Source organism: Labrus mixtus, chromosome 13 (assembly GCF_963584025.1).
Source record: "Labrus mixtus chromosome 13, fLabMix1.1, whole genome shotgun sequence".
NCBI classification, from domain to species: Eukaryota; Metazoa; Chordata; class Actinopteri; order Labriformes; family Labridae; genus Labrus; species Labrus mixtus.
The window spans coordinates 25,420,184-25,446,197 of NC_083624.1; the positions used below are offsets into that span (position 1 = coordinate 25,420,184).

The 26,014-nt window shown below is 40.2% G+C and overlaps 1 protein-coding gene and 1 long non-coding RNA gene across 6 annotated transcripts; one reads left to right on the forward strand and one right to left on the reverse strand.

Moving 5' to 3' along the window:
- Nucleotides 1-38: 38 nt before the first annotated feature.
- On the reverse strand, nt 39-25,460 carry cobll1b (cordon-bleu WH2 repeat protein-like 1b). Of its 5 annotated transcripts, XM_061054380.1 has the most exons (13): nt 25,317-25,460; nt 25,005-25,085; nt 11,051-11,239; nt 8,412-8,616; nt 8,105-8,330; nt 7,947-7,988; nt 7,763-7,869; nt 7,358-7,594; nt 7,119-7,248; nt 5,324-5,546; nt 5,138-5,226; nt 3,329-4,656; nt 39-816 (listed from the first exon to the last, which is right to left on the reverse strand). In XM_061054380.1, the coding sequence occupies exons 1-13, from the start codon at nt 25,355-25,357 to the stop codon at nt 703-705; spliced, it is 3,012 nt and encodes a 1,003-aa protein (XP_060910363.1). In that variant the 5' UTR covers nt 25,358-25,460; the 3' UTR covers nt 39-702. The 5 variants fall into 5 exon arrangements, with proteins under 5 accessions (XP_060910363.1, XP_060910360.1, XP_060910361.1 ...); XM_061054377.1 differs by lacking the exons at nt 25,005-25,085; nt 25,317-25,460 and adding an exon at nt 21,421-21,607; XM_061054378.1 differs by lacking the exons at nt 25,005-25,085; nt 25,317-25,460 and adding an exon at nt 21,421-21,606 and having other exon boundaries at nt 7,763-7,857.
- LOC132987366 (uncharacterized) lies at nt 25,289-25,987 on the forward strand. The gene is made up of 3 exons (XR_009675611.1): nt 25,289-25,402; nt 25,653-25,767; nt 25,862-25,987. It is a non-coding gene; the product is annotated as an uncharacterized LOC132987366 (long non-coding RNA).
- The last annotated feature ends 27 nt before the right edge of the window (nt 25,988-26,014 follow it).

Here is a 26,014-nt window from a genome sequence, read left to right on the forward strand (position 1 = left end):
CATATATGATCAAAGAAAAAAGAAGACATTAACAAAGATTTGTGAAATGATACAAGTTTTATTTGTAACGACACTGTTAGACAAAAACAGGTGTGATGTGCACCATCAGTGTATTTCTGCATACATCCACATTCAAAACTCTTACTTAAATATATTCAATGTATAATCTAAAGAGCATTTAAGTACCATAGGTCAGACCTGGTCTGTCCTACACATCCAGTATTTTTTTATTTAGATTATACATCTTCTGAATAAACCACCAACAGTATTATCACTGTGGAAATACGTCTAATAATTTACAGTATTGTTCTTATTTAACATCCTTGTTCACTTATAACAGTAATGCATTAAATGCAAGATAGTCATCACACAAAATAAAAGGAAAGGCGTAGAATTATGCAGGTCAGCCATATTATTTAAGCACGTGAGAAAAGAAACCAACATACAGTAACAATCAAAAGATTTTATGTACACTGTTGGAGGCTACCAAAAGAGGTCAAAATTAAGACAGTTTTTTGCATCTGTGCAATCAGATAAAAAGTTCTGGTGAACTCAAAGTAGACAGGAGGACACCCCTCCTTGAAGAAAAAAAAAAAACATTGATTCCATGCATGTGCCGGGGTTACATGTGTACGACATATCGCAAAGAGTTGGATTTTTTCTTACAGTAGATCCTAAATTGTCAGAAGATTTAAGGCACTGCTACGGACTGCTCTCTCCTTCCATTTGAACAATTCCACCCAAAGGTTGTGGCTGTTCCTCTATTCCCTGCAGCGTGGAGTCTTTGTCCCCGTCCGGCTCTTTATTTTCACCGTCCTGTGATGTTAAAATACATTGAAACAATAAATGGCACTGAGGACTTACTGTGTGTTTTTATTTTTTTTTTACCTTCAGGCTAAATGTGTTGTGAAAGAAAAAAGCATAGTTACTACACATGGTACAACAAAGCCCCAAAGTCAATTATGTACACCATATTAGGGGAATTTCCTTTTCATTACTGGAAGAATAAAATTGGCCTTTGCATTGTAACATGACTCAACAGGTCAATTCATTTGTCTGGATCTCGTGGTTCTGAATTTCCTGTTCTGCACACTTTTAAAAAAAAAATATTGGAAAAACAAAACGATATCCAACTTCTCATTTCAGAATGCTTTAAGTATGTCACCACACACAAGAACACTGGCTGTGTAAGATGTGTTAGCCTAATCACAACCATGTATAAAATCTGAAGTCTTTCCCTTCTTTTCTGTATGTAGATTTGTACAAAATGTGCCAAATAGTCATTTATAGAGGCTTTTTTTCTGTGGCTTTTGAATCCAACTGTTGTAGAAGGTTCAGTATATCATTCCTCTTAGATGTGGGCCAAATGAAATGTTGTAGGAAATGTAGGAAGCACGCATTACTGAACACTAGAAAATGTTTTGTTTTTTTACGATGCATATTTTTTGTGTTCTAATGTAGTAAACAGTCAAAACAGCATCCCTGTCTGCACACCTCTGAAGCTTTGAGAGACGGGTAATGAACACGCTATTTTGTACGATACACTTTATATTATATTATATTATTATATATTATATTTCAAAACTTTTTTTAATCCCATGCTTTATAATGCTACAGCCTATTGAAGGGTCTGATACAAGCCAATGGATCCCAGGAGCTGTTTCAAAGTCTTCTGCTACTTTAAGGATTTCATCGAAATGTTTTTTTTTAACGGCTGTCAGAACAAAAAGAAACAGCACAGAGGTTGAAGAGGTGGTTTTAGTTTCACAGAAACCACAGCCTAAGTAGAATATGTGTAACACTTTTGAACACTTTTAAAAACTCTGATGTAAAACCGTAACACTGCTTTGATCAGCAGTGCAAAGTGCTCTGCTGCTCCAGCATGATTAAATACATAAAGTGTGTTTGTGAGTTAACAGTCCTTTGGTTGCTTTGATCTTTATTTAAATATTCAAATGTTTTGTCATGTAATTGTAGTAAAGATCACTATTGTTTCCTTTCACTTCCTCTCTTTTCCTCCTGCACCAGGGCCCGTTCTGAATAGTCACAGTTCAGTATGCAGTACATACTTTTCAGTAGGGAGTTTCAGTATACTGAACTCTCGTGGTCATTCAGTATGCATTTTTTTGGGTCCACCTCAGTATACTGAACATTTCAGTATGGATACTAACTTCCAGGTTTTATGCAGTATGGATCGGCTGCGTGCTTTCAGGAAATTAATTGTATTTTACCACCCGCAATGCTGTGCAAAATTAAACGTAAATCTTCACATCACCTCCGCCTCCAAATCAAAACAAACGAGCGTGAATTAATTGAATCAATTTTTAATCTAGAGTTAAAGTCCCGACTGAAATCACTACTTTAAATTATCAACAGAAAATATAACAAATGTCTGCATTATTATAAAACCTTTCCCCCTCTATTTAAATAATGATTTCATATTTAAATGTGTCTTTATTGGTTTATTTTACATTCTGTATATTACTGTCTTTCATTTGTACTTTCCTTTATGTACTGTATGTGATTTAGTAATTTAATCTGTTTTTTACTTGATTTACATTGTGATATTGTTTTTTGTTTACCTGACTGTATATGAGCATTACTCTTCTTGAATAAAGCTAAACAAAAAAAAAGAAAAAAACAGGTGGATGCGGCCGGTTCGGGTAACGTAAATGACGTCACTTCCATACTGAATGAATCAGACGAAGTAGGAACAAATATCTGCCTACTGTGTGCATACTGAATAGTAGGTACTAAACAGTATACAGCACGGATAGCAGGTACTGCCTACTGACAGATTGAGTAGGTACTTGGCAATTCGGATACAGCCCTCCTTTAGTACACTTCCTGGTTTCTCATTCTCTCCTCTCCCCCTTGATTGGTTGTTGTTTGCACTCTGTCACTAATTCATTAGATTGAATTCACCTGCCTACTCCTTATTTAAGACTGCACTCCCTTGCACTTATGTTTTCATCCTCACATGGTACGGTAGTTCAGCAATGGTAAGGTGGTGTTTACTCCTATTTTAGTTACGATCTAGTCCATTTTAATTTATCCTAAGTACTTTATTTCTCTTTATTTCCTTCAGAAAGTAATCTAATTTGACTTGTTTATTGTGCTAATTATTTTATTTGTCTTTCAGCAGGGATGTTCAATCCTGTGTGTGTCTTCTGTTACCCTCATGATTCACCTAATTTGAAGAAATAAACCTGTTACCTAAACTCTTGTTGGATTCCTGCATCCTGACCCGATGCCCCCCCATGGTGATAGTACCTCAAATTTGAACCCTTCTTAACAGTAATGTAATGGTATGCTTTGTGAAACTTACCTTGAGCTCAGAGAATTCTTTTGCCTCTATTACTGCAGTGGGACTTGTAATCGGGGAGCATGGCGGTGAAGGCACGGGCGACTGTGGTGAGTTTGAGCCTTGGAATAAAGAGTGGCTTCTTTTCACAGCAGAGGACACGGCCTGGGCGAAGCGGGATGGCGTCGCGGGGGAGTAGGGCCGAGGGGCTGCGAAACTCCTCAGTTTTTCCAAGCTCAACCCCGAGCTCGGCAAGCTACTTTGCCTGGTGATTCTGTTGAACGTCGCAGTCTTTAATTCCTCTCTGGGGCTCAGCTGGACCTCAGCGGCCCCTGCTGTCTCCTCTCGGCTCTGCACGGGAGGCGGAGAAGGAGGGGGAGGTAACTTTGCTCTCTCTGGACTGGCACTGAGGCTCTTCCCTGCTGCTGAAGTTACATAATACCCAGGTTTTTTTTTGTGCTGTGCCAAGCGGAAAGAACCAGGCTTGGGTTTAGTTGCTGGTGGAATTTTAATCTCCTTGACCTCTGAGGGTGAACTTGCTTTAGATACCGATTCACACGGGGATGGGATCATACCGTCTGCTCTCTGTAAACTGGTTGGTGACGAGGAATGAATGGATTCAGGTATACTTCCATTAACAGTGTCTTGTGTAGTAGTAGTAGTGCTAGACTTTACATCCGCCCTGGGAACAGCAGAGTGAACCTTACTTGTTTCCTCCCTCTGTCCCTTCACTACTGCGTTCTCCTCCAGCTGAAGAGAACCGATATCAGGTCCCTCGTCTGGAGCAACAGCAGCGGGCGCCTCCAGTGTCAGTGCAACCTCAAAATATCGAAGTTTCTCCGCAGATTTCTGAGGCACGATAGTGTATGTTGTCATTCCCACCTTCGGGATGTAGTCCCTCGTCAGCTCGTTGGAAGGCTTGGGCTTTGGCTCGGAATTTGTGGCATAAATAGACGGGGATTTGACTGTTTCAGGGGCACTTGGTGGTGGGGACTCTTGGCATGACGAGGTCTCCACAGGCTCGAGGTCCAGTTCATCCGTCAAAGTGGCAATATCTTTCTTTCCTGATGCCTCAGTGGAAACGGGGGGATGGGCTTGGTCTGATAAGGGTGGGAGATCTGTTTGTACTTGAGCGTCCTCTCCTGCGGGGCGCGATGTGCCGGCGGTCGACGGACTCACCGACGTGTCGGTCTGCTCGCTCGGGGTTTCAGTGTTTAGCTGAGCAGAGGCCTGTGATCCTGCATCATGTGTCACAGGTGGAGGAGGGCTACTGGGAACAGAACTGCATTCAACTAGGACGCTTTCAGGTGTCGGCTGTTCCCAGACATTCTCAACTTGACATGAAGAACTACCTGTGGAGAAAAGATGATTTTCCTATTAGACAGACACGTTGAGCAGCATGATATTACCAAGTTCATTTTTAGCAGCTCAGCTGTAGGGCTGGGAAATATATTGAGTTTTTAAGATATATCGATACAGGGTAAGATAATATTGTTAATATGGATATAGTTTATGTTACATTAAAATAACGTTACAGAGGTGCCAGGTCACCTTTTTCTCATCTCACTGATGATGACTGACTGTCTGTCCCTCTTCACCCTGCTCCTCCTCTCTCTCTCTTTTATTGTATTTAAGGAACATTTTTATTTTAATATTACTTTTTAAATTCACAAACAGGTAGTTTATTTTTCCATGTGTTTTCACTGTTCATAAAATACATATCGAGTATCGCCATTCAGCTAATCAATATCAAGATATGAGTTTTGGCCCATATCTCCCAGCCCTACTCAGATGTGATGTACACAAGAAGTATAAAATTAAGTGCAAACCCACTTGTGTGTATCAGCTCAGGTGATTCTGTGCCATTATTGGTCCTTTCATCACTCAGGGTTACAGACTCATCTACTGTGCTCTGCAGTTGACTGTAAAATACAAAAAAAAACAGAGTTAAAGTAATGCAAAGCAAAAACTAAAGGGTATACATTTCTGAGATTTGAGGAGTTACACTAGAGTTCGTACTTGCCATCTGAGGACAGATCACAAGTCTGATCTTCCCCACGGCCCTCAGTGGGCGTTTTGCTCAGGATCTCAGAGTCTGGGGACGGGGAATGTAAAGAAACATCGACAGACATGTCGGGGCTGCCGTCCTCTCCCTGGGTTTCACTAGCAGTAGCAGACTTCACAGAGGCAGTGGACTCTTCCTGCTCCATGATCTCCTCCAGTGTGTTAGCAGCTGCACCGCCTGCAAAACAACGGCGATGAGTCATCTTGTAAAGTCACTGATGCTTTCACGCTAGAGTAAATGAATCTGGCTTTAAAATCAAGTTCTTATTTTTGATGGATTAAGCATACATGTAAACAAGGAACCAAGCATCAAAGGCAGTTTTCTCAGTAGTCATAGATACACTGTCTCCCTTTTCCAGTAAAAAATATTCTACTAAAGAATGAATTCTTCTTAATCTTTTACATCTCAGTGTCCCTTAAGTCTCAGTCTTAATTTAGCACTTGAAGGAAGTGCATCAGAGAGCAGAGAGCAGGAGGAATTTCAAGGCTACTTCAAAAAAACTGCAGCTCGCCCCTGTTGTCCGCCTCCAACCTCTGTTTCTGCAGAGCAGCACTAACTAGACTACTGAGGAAACGATCCCTCTCTGTGAACTTGGAGCAGTGTAGGAAGATGGAAACACAGAGGGGTGTATACAGGCAGACAGCAGCGGTAAAAAAAAGTCTGTGAGGATAATTTCTGTTAATTGTGTCTTAGAGATGGTGCAAATAAAGGAAGTTAAAGAGTAAGTTGTGAGGATGTCTCATGTAACCACTGATCAGAAGTAGAAATATGAAGAGAAGAAAGACATACATCTCTACTGTACTTATAAAACATCAAATACATTCTTTAATATAAAGGCATGTTTACCTTCACAAAGGTTCATTACATGTTTCTGTGATACAGAATTAGTTTTAATGTCTACTCAGAACACAGTTGTGTGAAAGAGGACACATTTTTTTTTTTTTAGTGGTGCTAGAAGCAGTTACAGAAGTCAACATGAACATCTGAGTTCAGATCTATGTCCTCATTACTTTCTGTACACAACTCTCTGTATTTTTAGTGTCCAAAAGTCAACGTGTAAACACTTTAAAGTGGATTTTCAAGAGTAAAGATTGATGTCAAATCCCAGCAAAAACGAAGCTGCTCCTAAATTGAAGACAAGATGACATGATTTGAAAATGAAAATTTCAAACTGCTTTTTTGTTGTGAGCTTGCTGGAGTATTTGGTACTCGTACGTTCTCCATGTTATTATGGAAGCGATTAGTGATCAGAATTCAAATGATAAAGCTAATTTGAAAATTCAAATGCATTAACAGAAATTCTTTTTAACTTTCAGAATATGGGTGTATTATTTGACTCAAAAATAAAATGATGATTAATTTATCTAATTTGAATTTTAGTTTTCAACTTCAAAAATGCACATTCTTTGACTAAATTAAAATGAGGAAGAATTATAAGAAGCACACAGGAAACCCATTTCATAAACTATTTCCTTGCTTCATCTTAAAGTTCCCAGGATCCTCTCTCGTCACAGGGCTGGAGTCTCAAAAATCAACAACTACACAAAAATGACCACTAGGGGGCGCAGGAGTCAAATACATAAGAACTGGACGCTTCACTTGGGCAGAAAAGTTTGAACAGACCTTTTGTTGTCTTTGAGGCCAAAGGGCACATGAGAAACCGTTTCTATTTTTTTAATGCACAAGTGAGATGAATAATAATAACTACTGAGTGATGATGTGGATTGAGAAATGTAAACAAAGACAAACCTGCTAAGTTCTCCTCTAGAGGAACCTTTTCTTGGGAAGCAGCACTTGGGGAAGTTGGGGGTGGAGGAGCTTTTCGTTTGGTTCTCTTCAGTGAAGACTCTGCTGAGGACCCTCGACTTAAACCAGACATCTATCCACCATGACATTTAATTAGGTTTTATAATCAGAGCAACTTCAGCATTATCATTTATTAACTGTCATTTCAACTGTCAAGAATAAAGCTGATAAAGTCTCCTCACCTGGTCGTGGTCCAGCTGAGCGTTGGGTTCAGAGTAGAGTCTTCGTCTGGCACTGATGCTGGCGGAGCAGCTCTGAGACACCAGGATTGGAGGGAGGGGTGCGCGTCTCTTCTTTGGAAAATCACCGTGTATCGAAGGCGAACCGACCATGGATGAATTAGAGCTCGGCAGGGCCATGCTGAGAGGTCGAGGCTTGCTCACGAGCACAGGGGAAGACGGGGCGCTGACTGTCGTTGCCTTTAAAAGAGCAAACATCCAATCAGAACAAGATAAGAAAAAGCCTGCTCACAAAATCAACACAGTGCACGTCAACCAATGGCAAACCAAAGTCAACAAACCTCCCTCTTTAAAAAAACGACCTTCCCCTTCAGCAGCATGATCAGTACAGAGAAAATACTAAATTACCTGGTAGGATTTTTTCTTGCTTCTTCTAAACATGCTGAAGAGGCCTTTGTTTTCTTCCTCTTTCTGATTTTTATCTTTTCCCGGCGTGACTGTTCCTAAAAGAAACACTAAATTAAATTATTAAAAAAACATAATTATGACAGTTTGGTTGATAACAGTCCTTCAGTTTGTAAACTTTAAGCACCTGTACGGGTTGGAGAGGCTGGACTCACAGGAGAGGCAGGTCCTGCAGAGATTTAGTTCAGAACATCAACAACAACATAACACACTTTATGGTTTATATGTTGCAAAATGTCATGGCATGCATCATAGTTTGATGTTTTCTGATACATTAGTACTTACCTTTTGTGTCTCTTGCATAGACCTCCCTTATTGCATAATCATTTAGAGAGTGGGACATGTCCAGAGGGGCCAGGGAGTGGACATCCCTCAGCAGGACTGTAGTCTCCACATCAAATTCACATTTCTCACAGATGGCAGGTAAATGTTCAGTCAGGGGGACCCGGGGACTCACTCGCAGTATCGTTTTCTGGGTCTTTCTGTAGTTTATCACCATCCGAACGGTCGCCTGGATGAACAACAACAGAATGTGCCACTTTGGAAAAATCGGTTTACTTTACAGGAAATAATTGTGGAGTGTCTAATGTACCTCAGGCACATGAGGAACTGTCTTCTTGTTCTTATCCTCCCCTTTAGGTTTCAGTAGGATCTTCTCCACATCCAGAGTTCCTATCAGAGCGTTGGGCTTGAGTTTGGTTTTCTTCCTGTTGGATGTGACGAGTTCTAAAGTGTGGCCTGAGGGGTTCAGGTGATACTTTGCACAAAGTGTCACTAACAGATCCATGAGGGGTTTGCTGAAAGACACAGAGGACACAATGAGAAATAAAGTCCTTTGATCTGCAAAAGCAAAAAAAGCTGGTAAAAGTCTTTATATGTGATTTTTTGATCCATCAGATGTCGCCCTTGAGCACCAGCATGAAACCAAAACAACTTGCGGTGCATTGTTGTGTTAGCATGCTAATGCTAGTGATCTTTATTATGCTCGTATCTTCACACTGCATGTAAATTTACCTGAAATGAGCGTGATCTAGAAACACAGTTAAGCAGTGAGTACAGTATGTTATTCTTCTTTTCTCTAGTCCCTCAATTAAACAACTTTTATACGTGAGGGGAGGAGTCAGCCGGCCGTCCCGGCGATGTAAACAAAGTGAAGATAGGACTCTGAAAACTCTGAAAACATCACAGACAGTGGGACTCGGGTGTTACACCCATTGTAGACAGTCATGACTCACAGTTATTTTCAGAGGATATACTTACGCATATAAAGCCTTTAAGAGTATCAAATCAAATCATATCAATGCACTATGTAGACTTTGTTCTGACATCTTTTTGTCTCGTTAAAAAACGACTTGAAATGACGTGCATATCATTTCATTACAGTCCCATATTGGAAAACATAAAGCACAGAAACGTAGAACAATCTCATGTTAAAGATGCTGTATTTCAGTTTCGCCTTCAAACAGACTTGGAATGAGTAACAAAAGTGTTTTCTGATGTTTTTTCTGACCATTCACCGACTGACTTCATAGATTAGTTTATTCATGGATTATAAAATAAAGTCTCCATGAAAAGAAAAATACATTTCCCAGTTTTAGTCCAGCATTCTTGTTTTAATGTTCATTTATCCACCAGATATCTTCAAAATACATTTCAATAAAGCATTATGTGAGTATGTTTACATCCAAATCACTGTATTTTCTCTTCCTGTAAAATGTTGCAAATATCTGATGACTCATCCTGCACTAACAGGAATTTACAAATTTTTTGACTAATTAAAAAGATTTGTGGGGCGCAGTAGCATAGTGGTAGGCGTGTGCGCCCCATATGCGGAGGCTATGGTCCTCCAGGTGGACGTCCCAGGTTCAAATCCGACCTTTGGCTCCATTTCACCCCCATGTCATTCCCCACTCTCTCTCTCTCCCTGACTTCTGACTCTATCCATATATGTCGTAGTTAACGATCCAATCAAATTCATCCCAAGGATAAGTCCCGCCTTCTATCTTACGAATAGTTCTATCACGTTCTAATTGGAAATTCGTCACAACAAAGAAGTTAGATATTCTCAAAGTTTCTGTTTCATGGAAACTTTCCATTTTAAACAGCAGATGTGTATTTACAGTAGGTTACAGTAGCAACAGAAGCAGCATGGTGTTTATGCTGACACTGATGAAACTGTTCAATCATAATGCCTTAAACATAATCCTCAGAATTAAGTGGTCACTCTCTCTTTTTCCGGCACTTAGAACCGGTTTAGAGGGAGAAAAGAAGGTGAAGAATTCAGGACTTAATTCTTTCATAATGGATTGGTCTGAATATTTTACCAAGAGGCCGAGGTGCAGAAGATACTGAGTAACTGATGTTTGCAAACTGTGAGCATTGTGACACAGATATCTGGTATCTTAAGTAAACCCTGTTAATGGAAAGGTTGGTATGTGTGAGTGAGTAGACACACAGAAAGTCTCTGACGTGGGGCTGTGTTGACACATGTTGATCTGATTAGTCGCTACACTGACTGAACAGTAAGATTTGAGATATTCTACACATTACAAACAGTTCAATAATGCTTACTCAGCATTATATAAGAGAACTTAATGATGTAATGCAATCAGTTTTTCTCCCGTTTGACAAACATTTAACTACTCCACCTATCTGACTCAATCCAAATGGAACTGAATTTTATCTCATTGCTTGATCTGACCTCAGTGCTGTTTGAATGTTGCCAGTTATGACCTTATCGACTACTACTTTAAATGATGTATCAAGACTAGTGACTTTAAATAGCTGTGGTGATCCTAGCATACAGCTAGAATGTGTCACTTGACGTGCCGACACCCTAAATTATGTACAAATTAAAGCATTCATATAACTCTTTAGGGTCTTTTAAGAATTTACCCTCAAACTGTTATTTTGAATGGAGATTTTATCTTAATAGATCAACAACATTTTTTACCAGGCTGTTAGAGATATCTTTTTTCCTGTTAACTTTAAATAAGAACATGTGGGTCTATGGGGATTGACTCGCTTTTGGAGTTAGCTTGAAGTGGACATGGGGGTACTGCAGTTCCGAGCTTGTCATTTTATCCAGATGTAATTTTTAAATGTTCAATATACACAAATCTGTGATGCTTTAGCTTTAAAAACTCCAAACTGAATCATCTTTTATAAGCACATGAATCATTTTAAACTCCACATATTATTGATACACTGATTTGAGTGGTCTGACCATACCTTCCATGGACTGTTGTCATATTTTCTATTCCTCCAGGCAGAACCACAACGAGGGAGAGTTCTTTATCAATCAGGTTCTCCTTCTGCTCCATGCTTAGATGAGGGTTTCCTGGGTACCACTGGGAGAAACCTGGGGATTCCAACTTCTTAAGTCCTGGCGGGGATGGTGCTTTGCTTTTGGTCGACACCCTGTGGTTGGACAACAAAATCAACATAAATTATGGAGCTTTTGGAAAAAACTGAAACAAGACAGGTAAATGAACACTTTAGACTTGACTCACAAGCACGAGTATGCATTTTTCCTGAAAACTTTTTATTAAAACTGTGCTATCTTAGATCATAGTCTGGTTGAAAATCTATGTGCACCAGAAAGCATGAAAGGAATCCTTTCTTCCTCTGGTTTTAGACAGCAGTGAGGCTTTTACATGAAAGAACTCGAGGCCACTTTGCAAACTAGTCACAAGACAACCAAGTGAACAGATTTACTCATTGAGCCTGAAAAAAATGGCTGGACAGACATGTGAGAAAGAGACATAATAAGACACGATGCAGAGACCACAGCTTTGTTTTATAGCGTACTTTGTGGTGTAACAGTTACAGGGTGTAGACAGTATGCTCTGTACACTGACGAGACAACACCCTATGTATTAGTCTAACCAAGACAAACACATTTTACGTTTATTTAAGCATTCTGAGTGTTTATTTAAGCTTGACATTCCTTCAGAATGTGTTAATACAGTGTGTTAGATTGTCAGCAGCTGTCTTCAGAGTTACAAACTGACCAGATACACCGTACCACTAAAATAAGAGAGGACAGCTGACGTGGAGGTGAACAATACAAAAGCAGTTAGTTGCCTGGAAACAAAAAGTGATGTCATTTGATCAGAGCGGTCATTAAAAAGTTCGCTGTGACATGTTGTCTGTTCTCTTGAGATGAAAAAAAGCTGCAGATGTGATGACAACAAAGTAAACACTAGATCACATCAAGTCAGCAACGGTCTCGCTACCGTGCACCAACAGCATGTTCAGCTAGCCAATGAAACAATAGCTCCATATAGACGTTCAAAGTGCCACATCATTCAGTCAGCGTGCAGATAAAAAACAGGCATCCGCACACACTTGAGTCTTGAAGTATAGCCTGTAAAGTCTCATGTGGGGGCACTGCTTCTTCACACAGAGGAATCCCAGCTATGCGAGGTCACTGGCTCCACTGAGGCACGTCTCGCAAAAGGTTATTAGTCTTGCTATGGGGGCGGCTGTCCTTAAACACTATGACATAGATGAAACACCCTCACACACACATATATTTAAGAGCATGCACACATTCACAGAGACACAGCTTTTTTTTTGGAGGGGGGGGGGGGGTCATTATTATTCAAAGGCAACATATACATTAGATATGCTAATCATGTAGTCAATATTCAGCTTTTTCTATATTCTATATTTAACTAACTTGTAAAAAAAAATCACATCAGCACAACTCCACAAGACTTGACTCTTGTCTCAGCCATGTTTCTTGAAATTGCATATTTAAATTAAAGGTATAATGTGTGAAAATGTCAAACATTAATATAGCAGGTATCGAATATATTAGTGAGAAATGTCTTTCTAAAAGAGGGAAGTCAGACTCCCTCTGGGTTTGTTGTTTTCAGCTCTGTGTTAATACTGGACTGGACCATGCATCCTTCAGTTTGTTTATGTTTAACTCAGAGGCTCAAACATGTTTCATTCACGTTAACCTTTCTATAGCATCATTCAGACTGCCGTTTCAAGCTACAAATTAACGTCCCTGTGACGTTTTACCTTCAATATGAATGTTGCGGAGGTATAATGGGGGGAGGGGACAAATTGATCCCCCCAGAGGCAAGACGGGATCAGCTGAGCCAGGCAGGGAGCACAGCGCTGTGTGTGTGTGTGTAAATGTCTGTGTGTGTATGTGGAGCTCTCGCAGTGCTGTAAAGTTTGAATTTTGATTAAATCAGCTGAACTCGTAGACTCAGGAAGCTAATAACAGGCTAATGCTAAAGTAGCTAACTAATAGGGCTTTCACAATTGCAGACATCTCCTGAAAAGCTCAGGATATTTCCAAGAGGAGCTGTGAGAATGCAGCAGGATATTCTCCGGAGAATTCACCTCGAGCCTATAGGAGGGAGATTAACATTTATATACTGTGACTGCTGCAGCGACTGCTATGATCTCCGTGCATGGCATTAAAAGGCTGATATTGTCATTATAGCATCGTTTAGCGGACTCTGTTGTGTCGTAAGGTTTAGTTCTGATTTCCAATACACTGTGTTTATTTTCTATTAAGTTTTTTACTTTTCATAATTTTCTTCAATTAGACAAACTACATGTTCTACTAAAGAACTTCATTATACCACTGTAAACTGGGAAGTGATCAAATAACAAACACAGTCTAGGATAAATCTACACATTTTCTATCACGCTTCTAATGCATTATTGTCTGCTATTCCATACTCAACTATGACAAGCATTAGAATCCATAAATTAGTATAACCGATGTGTACAATGTGATTAAAAAGACTGCACGCATCAGGCCTACAGGGGAAGATACAGAACCAGTCAAATTGAAGGAGGATCTGAGGTAGCAGCAGAAAAATAAACGTGCTGAACAGTAAATTTGTGAACTGTTTATTTTTTCATTCCTGGTGTGGTGTGTTGACAGTAACAAGACTGAACAAACAAATGCCAAGTGAACCAAGCCAGAGAGTCTCATGCAGACCTCCCTCCTGGGGACCCCTGGATTGTCAAACAATACATTATTCACTAGTTTGTGTGCAAAGCCTTTTTTTAATTCTAACTACTATCGAGTCTCAAACTAGTTATCAATAAATGATAGATGGTGTGTCTGTAAAATAAAGGATACAAAAACTTTAATTATATGTTATTATTTGTTGACACATATATTTCACCTTCAATCCAAAGCACATGACTATGGAATTCAAAAGACATTGTAGCGCCATGAGCTGTAACTGCCAACATTAAAACAAAAGTTATAGGTGACAAACTATACCCCAAACTTTCAGATAATATCCACACATCCAACAAAAACACTTGGACGTGGGCCAGCGTCTATGCTAACTGATACTGTGTTGTGTTACAGCCTAGTGACAAACCTCCGGTGTTATAAAAATGAAACCAAAACCGAAGCGCAAAAATACTGCAGTTTCTCGAGTGTCCACTTGAGGCTGGCTCCAAAAGACCTGGAAGTCACATACACACCGCATTCAAAAATGCCTGTTTTTACAACAGAATTTAACATGTTTACAGCCTTGTTCAAAAAAACATTTTGTTCTGGTGAGTTATTGTCTTCATTGGCACACACTGTACGGGGAGGGGGTGAATATTAAGATTTTAAGTGAGAATCAAGTTATGCATAGTTAGGCGTGTGTGGCTAACCTGATTGACGGACAGGCGCAATGTAATGCTATTAAAACTGCCTCAGCTTCAGCTCGTCTTTAGGTTGAATGAAAGTTAGGGTTGAGACAGCATGGCGACCGCCACCAACAGGCTTTAACCAATAACCAACGGATGACGTCACTCAGTCTTTTGTTCACCTCTGTGATACCAACTCAAGCCAATCTGAATCATTGTGTGTTTTTCATGCTATTTTTTTCTTTCATTTATTTTACCAGGTAGTCTCACTGAGATTTTGTAATCTCTTTTTCAAGAGACACCTGGGTACATCAGTGGCAAATAAAATAATAAAAACATTGAAGTAACAGAAATCAAAAACACAAAGTAGATGCATGGCCAATACACACAAAAACATCATACAAACACAATAAAAGTCAAGTCAGGTGTCCAATGCAGGACTATTAACATAGACAACTCCCTAATGATTGAAATTTGTGCTCTTTCAGCATTCCTTTAAATTCCACAAGAGTGACCAGATCTCACAGACGCAAGTCGGCCTGTAGTGTGTTCCAAGAAGAGGGGGCGGAGTACCCAAAGGCCATCTTACCTAATTCTGTGCAGACCTTAGGTACAGATAGCAATAACAGGTCAGACGAGCGTAGGCTATAGCTAACGATGTTGCATGAAATTAGAGCGCATAGATAGGAGGGGAGTAGACCAAGAATGGCCTTATAAATAAATGTGAGCCAATGGGTGTGCCTCCTGTATGCTATACTTTGCCACCTGTATTATTTCTTATGTGTAATCTGATTGTCTCTGGGGCAAGGTTATCAAAGTTGTCTACTTGAAAACTTTGCAAAAGAAGGTCACTGTCCAGATAAGGTTAAAAATAAATATTGGTATTTCCACCTCACATGGGGAATTGAATTAAGTAAATATTGAAAGTAAAAGCAGGCCCCCTTGGAAGCCAATACAACTAAACTATAATGTAGTTTTACAATGAATCCAACACAATCAAACATATTTATGGGATGTAACTTTACCTCTGTAATAATAATACCTCATCAAAGTTCCAGTAGCAGTGAGTAACTCTATTCAACCACTTGAACAGTCTAAAAGTGTGTGGAGAAGTAAGGAAGGGTTTATTATTTAAAGGGATAATAATGTTGAGATGACAGAAGTTGTGACACCATCAGTGACCATGAATACCCTGAACACAAGAGGCACACTCTTTGGTCTCCACTGGGTACAAAGTCCTGCTTTCTTTTAGCTCTAGCTGTTTATCCAACAGTGGGATTAAAGTTTAATCATTTAGCACAGTGTTTAGTGTCTGAACTTTTAGAAATGCTCTCAGCAGATTTATTTTCATTGATATAACTCCTATGTGGTTTTTTAATGGGGGAAAAACATCCTGCGATATCAACCTGGGATCCCCCTTATAGAGAAAATACACAAAAGCCTTTTATGTCATGTTCAGGGTCAGCTCGGTGTATACAGCTGTGTCATCTGTGATGTTATCAAGACACCTCAGACAGGTGACAGACACGGACATACAGGCCGGTTTGTTTTTGGTGCCATCCGGAAACCTGCGTCGTCTCACCAGCTGAGGGATGTTGTGCTGAATGAGAGGGGGGGAACGTGTTGAAGCTTGGCTGTGCTGATGCCTCACTCGCAGAGTTTCCCTGGGAGGTCTGACACTCACAAACGAAGCCGCTTCAATAGCGGGAGGACGAGCCTTACAGACAATGATCACGGGGCTACCAGGAAACAACAGGCCGTCTGTCACTGTACCATTTGTTACGTTTCATCGTGCATTCATCTGGTGGACTTGAGCAGAGCAAACAAATGTGACACTTAAACAAATATGCACTGTGACTAATCAAAAGTGAACGCTCTAAAAATGTTGCCAAACAGAGCACTTAATGTTGAACTGCTTTGTGAGGTGAACGTGTGAACATTTTTTTAAAAAGGATGTCTGCTGTTCTGAATGTCACCTGAGGAAAAAAAGACTGTGTGGAACAATGCTACCATATATTTCAGTGCTTTTTTTGCTTAACTTTAACTGTCAAAATGCCAAAACACTACAGAAAAGGAAAGACGATTTGAGTATCCAGATGCTGCTTCTCATGAAGAAATACTTAGAATATTTGTGTGCCCATGTGAGAAGAAGACAGAGAGAGAGAGAGTGATGGAAAGGGAGAGCAAGCTAGAAATCCAAAACTGTCAAAAAATGAAACAAACGTAAGAGTCCAGCAGCAGGACGTCCATATTTCTTACATTCCACTACATTTTGATCCAGCTGGTATTGGTATTTTAACAGACACTGTTCAATCACTTCTATGCCCCCTCCCCCCCCCCCCCCCCCTCAAACCGATCAATTAAAACCCACTTCATGCATCCGATGTAACCGTGAACAGGTGGGAGCAAACCCAGGGAAGAAAAATCCGACCCAGGAATGGATAGAAATTGTACTTTGCTTTGAGGTTTCTAAGAAGGATTAGTGAAAAATGCCTCCTGTGGTATTTTAGCAGCTGCTGGGTATGGCAGGATGGCCCTTTGGGGAATGGTGGGTTCAAGTACAAAGGAACAAACAAGAACGTGTTTTTTCCAACAAAAAAAGCCAATTAAAGGCTCAGTCACTCATTCAGAAAATTATTTAAAATTCCATTGCTCTTATGGCCAAAAAACACACCCAGAGCTCCACTAGCGCTGGTTTATTAGCTCCAGTAGCTGTGGTGAAACACAGGTTGAAACTTGCCACGCTGCAGCGAGTTCAGAACACCCTCAAATTCAAGTCAAAACACATTCACGCTTAGAGTCAATTCCGTCCACAAAGGTTATTTCCAACACTTTTCCAGAGGAAGAACACATAACAAAACTGCTCTGCTTTAAATGAAATACTCTAACCGTTCAAAGTAAAAAGGTTTCAGAAATGTGGAAAGCAGGTGTGACAGACCTGCTTTTCCCCTCCCTCTGCCAACACTTTCATTCCACTCTCTCTTACCTCCTCGCCTGCAGTCACCTCCACTCAAATGATTCCCATTCTGCTCGTGTATCTCCCCTGAGTAATCACCACACAGAATAAAACCTTTACCGGTACAGCTTTTCAAAAAAAAAAAAAAAGAGGCCCACCTTAAAGCCACGCCCAGGCTGTGACATCAGAAATGTGTATCCCCTCTCCTTAAATCCTGTCTGCACTCTCTGAAAGCTCCAGTGAACTCCCCCCCCCCCCCCCCCTCTCTCTCTCTCTCCGTCAGCAGCAGGAAGGTAAGCAGCTTTGCCTCCCTGTGCAGACTTGAACCTGTGGGTGGGGCCAGTGGAGCAACATGCGCTCACATTTCTGGCTCAGGAACGTAGACAAAACCTTGACTCAACATGTCAATATACAGCATTTTTTATTAATGAGCCTTCATCAGATCATGCTGGTGGTGATATATTTTAACAAAGTAGTGGAACAAAGGAAGGGTTAAAAACTCACTTGGAACTGTCCCCACTCCCTAATTTAATCAGGTTCTGTGTTTGCTTTTCATTATGAAAACACTTCTCAAAAAAACCACACCTTATTTTCACTGAACTGACTCACTCTCAAATCATGTTTGAAGACTTGACCGTCCACTGTAACTACAATATGACTGACAGTGACAAACACATTTTATACTCCCTCACAGTAAGACTTTAATCCATCTTAACTGTGTCTTATATTTGGATTGTGTTTATTGAATTATTTCTTCCCCAGTTTCATTGGTCAAGAATGCAGACGGAAAGACTGCCATGTTTAAACTCTTCAATTATTAACTTATGAAGATGTAAATCAAACAGGTCGATTAAAACACTAAAAGGTAAGGTCAAAAGAGAGCAGTTAGGGGACATTTTCATAGCAATCATTGTCAAAATGGGCTTTCAATCATCAGCTCCTTGGTACCCCTGCACAATATGAGACAAATATGAGATTTGCAATAACTTTGTTGAATACTGAGATAATGATTTGACACGCAACAAATACACAAAAAGTGCACATGAGCTATAATTCAGATTCGATGTCTGTCTCCTGTTTGTAACGTTTCTCTCCTGAATCCAAAATAAAATACAAAAAAGCTGTTTTATTTTCTCATCATTTGGCACCAATTTATCAGAGGGTGAAAGTGAGAAAGCATTGCTTGTAAGCATAAAATCATTGTTCTTATTTTTTCTGATAAATTCTCTCTTTTGTGAAGTGTTTATTCCAACTTCTCATATCGCAGTACCAAAAAAAAATGGGAAAAATTGTGCAGCCGTCGTCCTTTGTTAGTTTTTCCACTGGTGTGAACTCAATCAACACTTAACAATAGTTTAAAATATGAGGATTACATTCTAAAAAAAACTAATTGTGTCATTTCCAAAGAAGCCTTTTTTGCTTTATATTAATCTGTTTATTATTTTAGGTACAGCTTTATCTAAATGGACTGCTTTAGCTCCTGTTTTTTTCTCTGATCTAAATTTTAAAAAAGCAGGAAGCTGTCTTAGATGTAGTCAGTGGAGTGTAACTTACATTAATAAAACTTTGTATCATACAGTATCAATGTCTGCAGATGTTTTGTAAGAAGTGCTCGATACAAGGGGGAACGTTTCACAGGCTGGTACAGACAAAATAAATTGAACTTTCTGTTGTGAAATGAGTGCTCACTGCCAGGTTCTTTTTATCAGCAAGCCTTCACTTTCTCTCAACAATGTGCAGCTCTTTTTCTACAAACACAGCCGATAAGGAGGTGAAGAAGTGAATGGAGATGTGAGTGTTGTGGAAGTCAGGGCTGCAGGGGCGGTGTTAAGCAGTTGCAGATAGCTACAGATAGGGGGAGGTGGTATGTGTGTGTGTGTGTGTGTGTGTGTGTGTGTGTGTGTGTGTGTGTGTGTGTGTGTGTGTGTGTGTGTGTGTGTGTGTGTGTGTGTGTGTGTGTGTGTGTGTGTGTGTGGCGGGGGGGGGGGGGGGGGGGTCCCTGAGGAAAGACAAAACACAGAGTCAGAGCCACAGCTGGTAATTTGGTGAGAGGTCACTCACAGTAAACACAAGCTTTTTAAAGAGGGTCTGGAAAGGCCATTACTCCGGCATGGAAAGAGATTAGGGACAAGGAGAGAGAGAGCACGGGGGGGGGGGGGGGGACCCTGTGAGAACTTCCCACTTCCTATGTGTACAGTTTATAATCACAGGCTAAACAAAAAAAACTTTTTTTCCCACAGCGTTCGCCATCACAAGCCTTGACTGAGTCTGACATCATCACGCTCAACTCTGATCAATTTGAGGGAACAACTTCTTCACATTAGTGGCTTCTCAATGCAGTTTGTAACCTATAATAAGGATGATCTGCCTCATTGTTTTTGCTCCCTGTGGTCTCCACACTTCCACTGCATGTAGCACAGTACGTGAATCTGGCAGAGCTATGTGTGAGCTAGAAGGTCTGCCAGCCAGTTAGGTAATGAGATTTGCGATTATACAGGGTCGGCTATGGTACATTACTCCTCGCCCCCATTTCAAAGTAACTCAAATATTTGACTCTAAAATTGCTCCAAAACAAAGTCCCTGTTGTGCAAAGTGTAAAAAAAAAAGATACTAGACTCAAGCACAAATAAATCAGAATGAATTGAACAAGGAGAGTGAGTCATTTGTGTTTGTAGGTATTTATGTCTAGTATAGGTCTGTACAGCCTGAATAACATGCAGAGAAGATAAGGCCATTATTGCTTTAACCCCCGTCCTTGACCAAATGTGTGCTTTTTTTTTTCTATGAAACAACTACGAGAGAGAGAAAGCTCCCCGCTTGGGTCGTAATTATAACCATCACACTGTGTCCTCTCATCTGAAAACAATGCTGCATTGTCTGCAGTTGGGGCATCTTTCAAATGCAAAGCAGCATGCTTTTTCCTCTTTTTCACCGATCACATGAACTTTTTTTTTCCTTCTCTAAAGTAAGTATGCACGCAGTAATTCTGCACTAAAACAGACACATTCAGTGTCTCATTTCATAAGATTGTAAACAGAAATACTCAGTGTTGCACAACCCTCGAGGGCCTTAAGAAGAAAAAAATGAACAACTTCATTTCATCTAAATGTCACTGGGGTTACACCCTTTCTCACACGCTAGTCCCAGGGCGAGAAAACCCAACAGTCCTGATCTTTGAACGAGGAGGAGGAGGAGCGTTGCACCTATCAAAGACTTACCCTGAGTCTACCTACCGTACAAGTCGTTTGAAAAACTTTAAAGACACTTCAGTTCCTATATGATCTTATCTCTGTTTTTCTTACCTACTAATGCTCAGATCTTGCTTTTGGTTTTTTTGTGCCATCAGTCTGACTTTGTGTCAAATTCAACACATAAACTAGAGCAACCATATGCACAAACACCTGGCTGGATTAAACAATATGAGCAAATGCACGGTGACAGTGCCATCTAGAGAACAACCTCGCCATTTGCGATTTGAGTATTTCTAATTTTACAGCTGGCCTTTATTGTCCTGAATGAAGGATTTATGATTGGTCAATAGTTTCCTAACTTTGTATTTCAGACCTGTAGTAAACTCAGCCCATGCCAGACATGACCTGGGAGGCTTTTTTTGTCACTCGATATCTCGACTGAACAAGACAAACACTGATAATAAAGGTCAGGGCAAATCAAAGCAATTTGTTCCTTTGTCGCATAAAAAAAAAAGTTGAAATGTTATTGGAGATAAGTAAAAGTTGCTGTTGGGGGCCACACAAAGGCCTTATTCATGGCAGGTCATTCTGAATGTAACACAGACGGAAAGTGGGAGGCATCAGACTGTTATGCCCTGGAAGAGTGAATAACACACACAAAGAGGGCACAAGTCTGAATCTAAGATGAGATCTGTGCAGATAATCTATTTTAAACAAGCTGCTGTGCGCATCATCAATATCATACAAACACAAAAATCACAATGTTTACTTTAGAGGTCACAAGAAAAGGTAGATATTATATCTAAAGAACCGTGCTCCATAATTACCATAACTGTCCAGTGAGAAGAATCGACTGGTATTTACGGTCATTGCGTTGGCTACAGTGTGACAACAAAGACGACCCATTCTTCCCTGTTCTCTTGGATGTTTGCCATTTTGTCTGTTTTAGTCCTGTGAGGCAGAAAGCGTCCATGAGATTAAACGGCCCAGTGTTAAAGACACAGTCAGGACGAGCTTGCGGGGCCTCAGTGCTGATTTTTCCTCTTGGTTTTATTACATCTAGTGGGTGGACGTCTTTGAATGACACCCTTTATGTTGCCTTTTTTTCTGCAGCAAAAACCTGAGTGGGCTTTCTGAGGGCTGCACGCTGCAGACCAAATTATATATTTTCCCCAATAGAGAAAGCCTTGTTGTCTCTGGGGATGATTATGAGGAGGAAAAAAAACTGTGCTGTGCTTTAGTGTACGTTGTCTCTAATGGCAAATAGAAGCCTTAAAGGTATAATATGTCGAATGTTTACATTTAAATATCTAAATTAATTAAAAATTGACTTCACTTTTGATGGGTTATTTTTATAAGTACTTACATTACCTCAGACATTTTCAACAGTAATCATAACCAGAGAAATCCTTCATTTTAAATTTTGTAACGGGACGTGTCTTGTCATGGCGGCCGCCGTGACAGAGCCGCCATGACAGGGGTAGCAGCCTCTACATCTTTTTGTTATTGTTTTCACTGAGAGCCCCCTGGTGGTGGAATTTACACACTGTGCCTTTAAAGCCTTGATATCAGAGTTGAGGATTAATAAGGATATAAAAACATGTAGGAGAAAATAACAGTTTATGATTGTTAGAAAACCTGGTTTCAAATGATCACTTTTTTTTTGTTGGGGGGAGGGGGGGAGGGGGGGGGGGGTATTGGTGGATGACCTGCCTGGCTAAGCACTTAACAGTCAGCGTAGCGTAGCCCTTGATATATTCATATATTAATTTGAATATGTCACTGATGATAACTTTGTAATCCATTTCATAGAACGCAGTTATTAATGTCCCAGTTTGTTTTCACAGCTTTGTTTACAGTTCTAAATGATCCGTGTAGTTTTATTAGGGAACTAAACTACATCCCCTGCAACCATCAAACCTCTGCCAACGAAGTGAAACAGAGTCGGCATTAAACTCAGCAGCAGCTAAAAATGGAGAACCCATGGCCAAACACTCATCAACACCCACGGCCAATAGGGTCATAAGAATCAGTCAGTGATGAGGCTGACGACGGGTTTAAAGAACCAAAGAGACATTTCTTCTTCTTTCACATTTATTAACCAAGCCTAACCATAACCAAGTAGAACCCAAAATCAGAAAGGCATTCAGAAATTAAAATCAAAATGTTTCTAATGTTGAACTGAAACTAGCTTTTAAATACTGTAAAATGACTATTAATACTGTTAATGTACAGAAGAGCCTGTTTACAGAGCTGGAGGACTATCATGGATGTTGTTTTCAAGTGGCTCTAAAAGTACTGTTAAGGGATTCAACTTGTTATGAAACAGACTGAAATTAATACAGATGCCTCTGACCTCAAACACAAAGCAGACCACCAGAAAAAGAAGATAGATTATTCTATAGAAATGTTTCCAATGCCTATAATCACTTCCTCAGGGTAGTGGGTAGGTGTCAGAGAGGACAGGATCAGAGATAAGATGTAGCACTTAGTCCACAGGCTATGCTACATTTAACACAAAATCAAAAGTTCCTCAAAGTTGCTTCAAAGTTGCCCACACTTGTAATGACAGTCCCTATGACTCAACTCCACATGCCCTCTCGCTTCATGTGTATACGGTTCTGTGGACTCGTGAGCAGCTGTGCCCTTGGACTGCCTTGCATGTCGGGAAAACAGCTGTGGGGATTCACGATACCTTAACCAATCCCACATTCTGCCCTGAGGTGAGGCAGCCATGTGAGATCATGGTTGAAGGTGTGTCCAATTAGTAAGTGGCCAGATCCAAGCGGTGCACATGTTTACTTAAGATAAAATGTTTTCTCTCAAAAACTTGGAATAGAAAAAAAATGAACATTTCATATGATAATTACACTGGAATTTTCTTTTTTTTTTTTAAAGTAATCATTTTTTACCATTCTGTGCTCGGAGAAAAGGCAGTCCAGTGTTTGTCGCAGTATTTGGATAACACATCATGTAGCATGGCTTTTGGGTGTCAAAAGAAATCTGTAACACGACTGCATTTGAAAAAATAAGGAGCATAATTTCATTGGCTCCAACTATAAGAAACCACGAATAATAGAGACGACAGTGCCTTCTCCCCACACCCAAGCAGCTTGTGGGAGAGTGCGGTTCACTTTTCCAAATAACAGTCAAACCACAGAGAGGTGGTCTGAGACTCTCAGCTGCCAGGGAGTGTGGCTGTGCTCCCACATTACACAATACTTACCAAATATGAATCAAAGTCACACCAAGAGGCTTTATATACTGTATATGAATGTTATTTTTACAGAAATAGAACTCACAGTATGCTGGCTGTACTGGAAACTGTGCATAGCTATAATGGCATACTGTACTGGAAACTGTCATTTGATCAAATGCTCCATCTCACCTCTAATTTAAATCTCAAAAAACTCAGCGCAGATACCCCCTGAATGCCAAAGGAGTGAGTAGTTACTCTGGAAACTCACTCCCCTTTCGTTTTAATGATTCCAACCGCTGGAATACAAGCAGCTGACATCATCTCCAAGCCCCTGAACCAAGAAACTGATGAGAAATTCCATCCTGTCATATCCTCGCTGCACTTTATTTCACTGGGATTCTCTTCGACTATTACACATGACCAATCAGTATTGTATAGAATATCAGTTTCAAGCCCAGTGAATGCATGGCTTTCCACATGGAAAAAAAAACGACTAGCGGGCTCAATGCGGAGTGCACAGGAGGGGCCGATTGTTTTTGCCCGCAAAATACTTCCCATGACCTCGGCATATGGACAAGGCCGTTTCTCAGCAAAACTCGGGAGGACAGGAAATGAGGAGGGTTCAAAGGTCGAAGTGTCTGCAACAACTGCACAAGATGCACTGAGGGGAAAACAATTTTGTTTTTTGTAAAGTTGTTTTTTTGCAGATTTACAAAGACTGTATTATAGCCTACTTCCAAAACAAAACAGTTAGCTCAGAAAGCAGAGCTGGTTAAAGATGATAATTAATGTTGACAGCAGCATGTCAGACTTGATTTCTGCTGCATCATCATTAAAAACTATAACATAAAATGATATTTCCATGCCTTTTTCCTTTTTTCATACTAAATTGGCTGTTTTTATACTAAAAACATGCCTGTTGAAGAAGTATTTTGTCACTTTTGTGCTTGGAAAACATGAGTAGCTACAACAGAAAGGTTATGAAAAGCAGTCAAAATAAGGAATGGAAATGTTTTTGTTTTTTTCACATAAAATTTGATACAAAGATTGGCTCAGTTAATAAATAGTGGATTACTATTAAAGAAGACTCCTTTTGGATTGTCTCCGTTACAAATAAATCAACCCCCCCCCCCCCCACACACACACACACACACACACACACACACACACACACACATAATAGCTGGTAATCCACATGACAGTTGTACATACCTCAGATCTGAGCTCCGTGGATGGGGCTGGGATCCGTGATCATCCATGACTAAACTCATCGGTTTAACAAAATCCCGCCGACTGGTCCAACACAAACAAAAAGTACAGTTCATTTTGAGTGAGTTTACATCATAAAGGTTCAATAAAAGACCGAGCTGCTGCTGCTTTCAAGTGGTGCAAACTGGCAAATACTGAAATATGGGCGAATCCCAACATGAGGTCATCACTTCTTCAGTCATTTCCACGATGTTTTTGTCGTCTTTTTTTTTGTATTTGAAAAAAGTCAAACGTAAGCAAAAAGTCAAGCCTTACCATGAATGCAGACGGTTTTCGACGCAGTTACCAACTTCCATCAGTCTTCAAAGAGATACCGTTTCATGTAGAGTGCCTCAGAAAAGGTTGGTTTGGATATATTTGTCATTATTCCGCCTGCAGGTTCCGTGTTTGGTTTTACGCACACCATTCCAGTGTAGTCGAATTATTCACACCTTTTTGTTTTGTTACATTTCTCGGTCAAACATAGCCTAAGCTTAAATCATTTCGCCCTGACAGCACACACACAACACACTGCCAACTTCTCTGTACATCCAAGTCTCTGCATCGTAACATTGAGCAGTTCGAAGAGGGGCGTCTCTCTCTCTACTCCAGCAGGATACCTTCCCTCCGGGATCCTCGCCAGGCGTTTGGCATAAAGGTGTCGAGTCCACTTTTTTATCCTAAGCAAGAAAACTCAATGTAACACCAACGCCCACCCATGTCTTTAGTAAGTCCACTTAATCAGTCTTTAAATAAGTGTAATAAAAACATCTGTTCTTGTTTGGTACTTCCTTTTTAATACACGCTTTACTTGTCTACAGTGACATCTGGCGGCGGAGGATGGAACAACCATTCCCCTTCTGTTAAAAAGGCATTGTCCAGGATAATAAATATCAAGGCACACTGTTATTTACAAGAAATGTGATGGAAACCTTAACATTACAACATTTTAAAGCACATTGTATGTTGTAGTA

What these genes read in the sequence shown, in the direction of transcription:
- cobll1b (XM_061054377.1), bottom strand. Translation starts at nt 21,566, where the DNA reads ATGGACGCTTTCTGCCTCACAGGACTAAAACAGACAAAATGGCAAACA. An exon ending in GCAAGAAAAAATCCTACCAG is followed by an intron (nt 7,595 to 7,762) that starts GTAATTTAGTAT and finishes GCTCTTTTAAAG; the next exon opens with GCAACGACAGTCAGCGCCCC. An exon ending in GATCTGTCCTCAGATGGCAA is followed by an intron (nt 5,227 to 5,323) that starts GTACGAACTCTA and finishes TGTATTTTACAG; the next exon opens with TCAACTGCAGAGCACAGTAG.